This window comes from Cetorhinus maximus, chromosome 2 (genome assembly GCF_964194155.1).
Source record: "Cetorhinus maximus chromosome 2, sCetMax3.hap1.1, whole genome shotgun sequence".
Lineage (NCBI taxonomy): Eukaryota > Metazoa > Chordata > Chondrichthyes > Lamniformes > Cetorhinidae > Cetorhinus > Cetorhinus maximus.
The window spans coordinates 219,964,878-219,973,212 of record NC_135880.1 but is presented as its reverse complement, the minus strand read 5'-3'; the positions used below and the strand labels follow the sequence as shown (position 1 = coordinate 219,973,212).

Here is an 8,335-nt window from a genome sequence, read left to right as displayed (position 1 = left end):
CTGCAATGCCTTGACTTCCATTTCGTTATGTAACTACAGAGCTAAGGAAGTCTTGTGGTTCCAGCTACAGAGAGTTTTCTGGTTTTTCCGTCTGTTCCAGTGCTAAAAGATGCAACCACAACAGACGCTGCGCCGTATAAAGTTTGCTAACTTTTTTAAAAAGCTGTTCCATTACTTTCACTGTCATTTCTCGCCCCGCTGACTCTTTAAAGATTTTAGTCACAAACCGAAACTGGTCACTAATTAATTTAATTAGTTACTTTTGCTTCCCCCATTTACTCGGAATTAGATGTTTGTGAGATAATTTTAGGAATTTAGTTTGGTTTAAAACTGTATAACAATCGCACATTGCATTGGCACAAGTTTATTATACATGTCGTTTTGTTTACAATGGTACTTCCTTGTAGTGACTAATCTGTTTTGAAGCGATGTTTTATAATTTAGTGCCAGGCTTCGTAATTAAATTTTCTGTTAAATATTTAAAACTTTTTTTTAAAGTTCTTATATTGACTGATATCTATGGAGCTCAAGTTAACATCGTGTGAATAATTACAGAGGCAGATTATTCCATTTATTAATGTAATTTGACCTGTTATTTTCAGTGTTCTCAAGTTTGATGTTTCTTTGCTACTGTTCACATTTTGCTTTCTATTGCAACTCCCCTTCTCTCTGCACTGTCCACAGTCATTTAAGGAAGGTAGCTCTCCACACCATCACCACAATCAACCTCGGTTTCAATTTTCTCAACTTTGTGTTCATATCCCTCTATGGCCTAGTCCCTCCCTGTCTCTGGAATCTCCTTTAGCCCCACAACCCTGCAAGCTATCTGCACTCCACTAATTCTGGTCATGTGAGCGTCACATATTCTAATTGCTCCACCATTTCTACTGTTATTCGTTTATGGGATGTGTGCGTTGTTGGCTAGGCCAGCGTTTATTGCCCTTCTTCCGAGGAAATTTTAAGAGGCAACCACATTGGGTCTGGAGTCACATGGCAAGATAGGCAGATTTCCTAACCTAAAGGGCATTAGGGAACCAGATGGGTTTTTACAACAATCAGCATTGGTTTCATGGTCATCACCAGCCTTTGAATTCAAATTTCACCCTCTGCCGTGGTGGGATTCAAACCCGGGTCATAGTCACAGAGGTCCACAGCACAGAAAAAGGCCCTTTGGCCCATCAGGTCTGCGCCGGTCAAACAAGTTCCTAACTATTATAATCCCATTTCTCAGCACTAGGCCCATAGCCTTGTATGCCATGGCATTGCAAGTGCACATCTAAATACTTCTTAAATGTTATGAAAGTTTCTGCCACCCTTTCAGGCAGTGAGTTCCAGATTCCCACCACCCTCTGGGTGAAAAAATTCTTCCTCACATCCCCTCTAAACCTCCTGCCCCTTACCTTAAATCTATGCCCCTGGTTATTGATCCCTCCACCAAGGGGAAAAGTTCCTTCCTGTCTACCTTATCTGTGCCCCTCATAATTTTAAACACCTCAATCATGTCCCCCCTTAATCTCCTCTGCTCCAGGGAAAATAACCCCAGTCTATTCAATCTCTCCTCATAACTAAAACTCTCCAGCCCAGGCAACATCCTGGTAAATCTCCTCTGCACTCTCTCTAGTGCAACCACATCCTTCCTATAATGCGGATTCTAGAACTGCACGCAATACTCTAGCTGTGGCCTAACCAGCGTTTTATATAGTTCCAGCATAACCTCCCTGCTCTTATATTCCCCGGAGCATTACCTTGGGTCTCTGGATTACTAGTTAGTGACAATACCGCTATGCCACCATCTCCTTCTTTGCAGCTATGCCTAGCTACAGAGGCTCTAATCTGGAATTCCCTCCCTAAGACACTCTGCCTCTCTTTCCTTCTTTTGGACGCTTCTTAAAACCTAACTCTTTGACCAAGCTTTTGTTCACCTGGCCAAATATCTCCTTATGCAGCTCAGTGGCAAAATTTGCTTGATAATGCTCCTGTGGAACACCTTGCGTCACTCTACTATGTTAAAGGTGCTATCTAGGTGCAAGTTGTTGTTGTTTCCCATGCCATGTTAAGATGTTCCATCAGCCAATTGAGCTATTCTAGTTGAAGATCCCTCTCCCTCTCCCTCCCCCCGGTATAACCCAGTAGAGTCCTCCTTGAGGTAGCTTAGGCCTTTGTATCTCAGGGACACCTTGCCAGTTTTAGTCAATATATTATGGTCTTAAAGTGCCGAGTTGATAATTCTTCTGAGTGCATCTGGTTTATTTCCCAATTTGAAATATGCACAAAATGATGTGGTGATTCATTAAACCACAGGCTATTCATGTCTAGGTTCAGTTCTGGGCATCACGTGTTAGGGAAGATATATTGGTCTTGAAGGGAGTGCAGTATAGATTTACTAGAATGATACCTGAACTCCAAGGATTAAGTTATGAGAAGAGATCAAACAAACTAGCATTGTATTCCCTGGAATTTAGAAGGTTAAGCAGTGATTTGATTGGAGTTTTCAAGATATTAAGGGGAACTGGTAGGGTAGAAACTATTTCTACTGGTTAGTATGTAGAACGAGGGGACCTAGCCTGAAAAATTCGAAGAGCAGGATTTTTCAATAATGAAGTTGGGAAATTTTTCTACTTGCAACAAGTGGAAGGAGTTTGGAACTCTCTTCCACAAATAACCGTTGATGCTAGATCAATTGTTCATTTGAATTCTGAGATTGATGGATTTCTGTTAACCAGAGGTATTAAGGGATATGGAGCAAACGTGGGTAATGGAGTTAGGTCACAGATCAGCCACGGTCTCATTGAATGGCGGAACGGGCTCAATGTTGTCATTCTGGTGCTGAGGTGCGTTGCCAACTTTGCCCTAGATTAAATTTTCCTGAATAGAGTTCTTACAATCGGTTTTCGGATCAATAAATATCACTCTTTGTCACTGTGGGAAAAAAAATTGGATACTATACAGTGTTGCTTTGAACACAATAAGGCTAAAACCATTTGGAGGCTTTGCGACATTATTCAGCATAATGCACCCCTCCACTTTACATCTAGAACTGATTTATGAATTTATATTGAACCGGCATGTACCAATGGCAAAAGTACAGATGTACTATGTTAGATCTATATACTGCGCTGGGGCAGGTGGGGGCTGTTGCTTTGCGCAGTAGTGCAAGACGGATGATGTTGTATTGACTGCCCATTCTACATCTCAGGATTTTCTCTCTACTTCAATGGAAAAGAAGGGTGGGCTGAGGCATGTAAAGGAATCAGTATCTCCAGTTTTACGGAGTCTCCCTGGGAGTCCAGATCAAGTGCAGTCTTTAGGTGAAAAAGGATCAGAGGGTGGGGAATTAATTGGCTCGGGGACTGCACATGTAATTCCACTTGTAGAACCAGGACCCATTAATATAAGAAAGCTACTAATAAATGCAGTAGGGAATTCAGGAGAAATTTCTTTAACCATAACACGAGAAATAGGAGCAGGAGTAGACCACACAGCCCATCGAGCCTGCTCTGCCATTCAATACTGATCTTGGACTTAAACTCCATTTTCCCACTCGCTCGCTCCCCCTCTCTTTTAATTTGTCAGGAGACCAAAAATCTGTCTATCCCAGCCTTAAATGTATTCAGCGATGGAGAGTGAGTAGAATGTGACAGTGTTGACAGAAGAAGCAGTTGAGGAAAATAGCAAGGATACACTTCAAGGAGTGGCTCAATAAACGTATGAGGGAGAAAGGAACTGAAAGATATCTTGATAGGATTAGATGAAGAGGGTGGGAGGAGATTTATGAGCATAAACATCAGCATAGACCAGTTGGGTCCAATAGTGTAAAGTTATGTAATTTAGTTTGTAATTTCTTCAAAGTAGTTGCAGGAAACCTAGCTTTTTCTTTGGTATGTCATGAAATATCTTTAAAATTAAAAGCTAAATGTTATTTCAAATTGTCCTACTTTGGTTGTATTTCAGCAGTTGCCCCCAGCTGACGTTTGGTGAAATAACCAGGTCTACAGAAGGATCTCTAATGGTTGGAGACAATGTTAAGGAAGGGAATGGTGTGTCACTGGAATACAAGGTGCTAGATGCTGCATCTCACATACAGAAAGAATCGAATGAATGTGCAAATTGTTTACCAGAACAGAATGATTCATTAGCTGTTGTCAAAAATCCTGACACTTTGGGAGCTGGTACAAAGGACAGTGATACATGCCTGCACCAAGATGGAGTTCAGATCCTGGGTGACGACACCGACAGTTCAGGTGATACTGATACAAATACAGAGATGTGTAGTCTTGAAACTCCTAGAGACATCAAAGCTGATGATACAGTCCTATCACATGACAGACATCAGAGTGCAGTTGAAGATGACATCAGTGCAAGTGTGAAACCTCTTGGTACAGAGGCACATCTATACAAGGAATCCTCATCTCGTTCTGTTGACACTCCAGAATGCCTGTATTCTGCAGGTACAGTATATTATGGTATTCAATTTCAGAAGTAATCTTTTTGTCCATCTCTCCCATTGGAGGGTCTGTTCCTAGTGGCGGGTAAGAATCATAGAATCATCCAGCACGGAAGGAGGCCATTTGGCCCATCAAGTATTAATCCAATTCCCTTTTTGAAGGCTGCTATTGAATCTATAACCACTACCCTATAAAGCACCCTCCAAATCCTAACCACTCGTTAATAGAAATAGTGCCCACATGTCTCTTCTGGCACCTTTGCCAGTCACCTTAAATCTGTGCCCCCCCACCCCGGTTGTCGACCCTTTTAGCCATTGGAAACCGTTCCTGTTTTTTACTCTATCTAAACCATTTATGATTTTAAAGACCTCTATCCTCCTCTTAGCCTTCCCTGCTCCAAGGGGAACAACCCCAGCTCCTTCAGCCTATCCACGTAACTCTAGCCCCACATCCCTGGAAACATTATAATAAATCTCATTCCTAACCTCTCCAAAGCCATCACATCCTTCCTCAAGTGTGATTCCCAGAATTGGACGCAATACGCCAGCTGGCTCTGAACCTATAGCTGGGTCCTAAGTATTTTTTAAAAGCAAAATACTGCGGATGCTGGAAATCGGAAACAAAAACAGAAAATGCTGGAAAAACTCAGCAGGTCTGACAGCGTCTGTGGAGAGAAAAAAAAAGTTAACATTTCGAGTCCATATGACTCTTCCTCAGAGCCTCTGAAGAGGAGAGGAGTCATATAGACTCGAAATGTTAACTTTTTTCTTTTGCCCAAGTATTTTACTTAGGTTTAGCATAAATTTGTGGTTTGTAGACAAAATACACTTAGTGGTGACTGGGTTTTTTGTGCAGGGATCCATATTACTTCAAAACCCAAATTAATTGCAATTTAAAAAATAAAATAAAATACCAGGAAATCAGAAATAAAAGCAGAAAGTGTTAGAAATATCAGCTTCTGAAGAGGTAGAGGCCCTTGTCAGAAATGTTAACCTCTTCCCTCTGCAGATGTTCACTTCTTTACTCCACACACTCGTACTGAATGCGTACCAACAGTTGGAGCTTGTTAGTCAGAATATGGCGGTAGAATTGCTCTAATTTATTAGAACATCCCAATTATCCAAAGCACTCCCAGGGCTGATGTAAATATCGTGGTGAATCGGCGATGCCCAAAAAAAGTCCCTAATATCAGGAGTTGCGTTTATTTTGAAAGGCGTAAGGCTGACCTATTACAAAAGGCAAAAGATTAAATTGCAAATCATCAGTAACAATCATTTTAAATAGTTCTAAGAAGTACTAGCGTTTTAGTAAATCACTGAATATGCCCTAAGTACACAGCAGGTTAATCTGTATTTAGAACGAGAAAGCAAATTCACGTTTTGACTGATGCCTGTCAGGCCCCACACTTGCTAAAGGCTGTCACCCCATTGGCTAACCTGCCATTCGCTTCCAGATGCTGACTGATTGTACTGAATACTTTCCAGCAGTTTATGTTCTCTCTCTAACTTTAGCAAATCTCACAGTTCTTTTTTTTATGTTTGCGAATCACTACTTGTTGCTATTCTGCAACTGTGACTGTCTGTGCCACCCATGTAAAGCTGCAAATAGGCCAGCAGAGGGACAAATTTAAACTCAAACTCGCTCCTGGAATCATTGTGCTGTAGTTATAGCAGAGCAAGAAGAGTAGGGCAAAGGAGAGACACACAGACACACACACACACACACATATTCTGCAACTTTGCTTAATGACACCTTCTCACTTTCTGCATTTAACCAAACACACATGCTATCTGAAACTAGCTGGATCAGGGAGGAAATGACATCAGCAGCATTATTGCCAAGTCTAAGAGCCTCTCTCAGAACAGCCCACTGAAGCTTTATTGGCCTGCAGCTAGGAACAAGCTCGACAGAGGCTCCGCTGCTGCACCAATGAACTGCATTGTTGCTGCTTGGTGTTCTGAGATTCTTTGTGTAGCATTGAGATCCCTGGAGACAAGTGGCACCGGTATGTTTGAAAGAGCATGGTAAGAATTTTTGTCTCTGCATAGTTTGTGATTTAAGAGATTTTTTTTGTGTGTGTGTGGTGCTTTACATAATTTGGTTGGAGAGGTCTGTGGAATTTTTAGCATTATAAAGAATAAATTTGTGTTTTTAAGTGAAATAGCAGGCTTGGTGCTGAAACTTTTATACTTTTTTTTAACCGATTAAGTCAGTGGCATTTAGGCTTTGTTCAGTGTAGGAAGCAAGCATCAATTCAGAAATCAGCCTTTTTGCTTGCAATGTGTGTTTTCCCGTTTTCAATACAAGCACACGTCTAGGACAGAGGTTTTGTGAGGAAAGGAAAGACTTGTATTATAGCACCTTTCATGACCTCTGGATGTCCCTAAACTCTTTGCAGCCAATGAAGTTCTCTTGAAGTGTAATCCCTGTTGTACAGTCAGAAATGTGGCACCCAGTATGCGTACAGTAAGCTCCCACAAATAGCAATGTGAAAACGACCTGGTTAATCTGCTTTATGATGTTGAATAAGGGATAAATATTGGCCAGAACACTGGGAAGAACCCCCCCACCCCCGCTTTTCTTTGCAATAGTGTCATGGGATCTTTTACATCCACCTGAGGGGGCAGGTGGGGCCTCGGTTTAACATCTGAAAGATGGCACCTCCCACAGTGCAGTACTCCCCTCATTACTGGACTGTCAGCCTAGGTTTTTTTCTTTAAGGTAATGGTTTGGGTAAGGTTCTTTTTGGAGTGAGATGAGGAGAAATTTCTTCATTCAGGGTTGTGAATCTTTGGAATTCAACACCCTAGAGGCCTCCTTTGTTAAGCACATTTAAGATCGGGCTGATCGATTCCCTTAGCGTTCAAAAATCGAGGCATATAAGGATGCTGCAAGAATGTGAAGCTGATCTTAGAAAAGCCATGACCTTATTGAATGTCAAAGCAGGCTAGAGAGACCAAATGGCCATGTCCTGTTTCTATTTCCTATGTTCTTGTGTGTGGTGGTCTCACCAGCTCTTTTGCCACTCCAAAAATGTAAATATTTCGTGAAACTTGTTTGTTTTCAAACCATGTTCGAGAGCACGACGAGGTTGAGATGGTTACCTATTGGTCAATGGCGTAACCAGATGTGTTCAAAAGTACAAAGTGCTTTGACTGAGTAAATAAGCAAAAACGGTTTCCAGTGGCAGAACTTGGTTTGGTAACCAGAGAGCACAGCTTTAAGGCGGTTGGCAAAAGAACCTAAGGCAACATGAGGAAGCATTACTTTTCTTTTAACACAGTGAGTTGTTAATGATCTGGGATACGCTGCCTGAGAGGGTAGTGAAGCAGATTCAATGGTATCAATCGAAAGGAAATAGAATGATCTCCTTCTGTGCTGTGACATTCTATGAGCTAGAACAGGAGGCTTTTGGGGTAATGTTAAGTGGAGAAATGGCACTTTTGTCCTTCCCATTGCATGGCAGGGGTGAGGGGGGAAAAATCAAGTCATTGAATGTGCATTGGCAGACACCTTCAACCATCACTGGGAGCTTGCTATTTGGTCTGAATCACTGGACATTTTTCATTTGTTTCTGGGAAATGAGCATCGCTGGCTTGGCCAGCATTTGTTACCCGCCCCTAGTTGCCCTCGAGAAGGAGTGGGTGAGCCGCCGTCTTGAACCGCTGCAGTCCATGTGGCGTAGGCACACCCACAGTGCTGTTAGGAAGGGAGTTCCAGGATTCTGACCCAGCGACAGTGAAGGAACGGCGATGTATTTCTAAACCGGGATGGTGTGTGGCTTGGAGGGGAAGTCACAGTTGGATAATCTTTTTAGATAAGGTGCCCAGAGATGTGTGGAGGAATGTCAAGAAAATACGTACTGTTTTATAAGGGGGATGAATTTAAAT

At 42.0% G+C, this 8,335-nt stretch overlaps 1 protein-coding gene across 7 annotated transcripts in view; it reads left to right on the top strand.

Annotated features, from left to right (window-relative positions):
- Positions 1-8,335, top strand: part of LOC144670419 (RING finger protein 214-like) — a 48,333-nt gene continuing 39,998 nt past the window's right edge. The window contains exons 1-2 of one of the 7 annotated variants that reach the window (XM_078532932.1): positions 1-134; positions 3,955-4,448. In XM_078532932.1, the coding sequence (XP_078389058.1) occupies positions 4,007-4,448 (442 nt within the window). In that variant the 5' untranslated portion in view covers positions 1-134; positions 3,955-4,006. Of the gene's footprint in view, positions 142-214; positions 394-3,951; positions 4,449-6,245; positions 6,470-8,335 lie in introns of those variants that run through there. The other 6 variants (XM_078532923.1, XM_078532905.1, XM_078532898.1 and 3 more) reach the window with 6 other exon arrangements.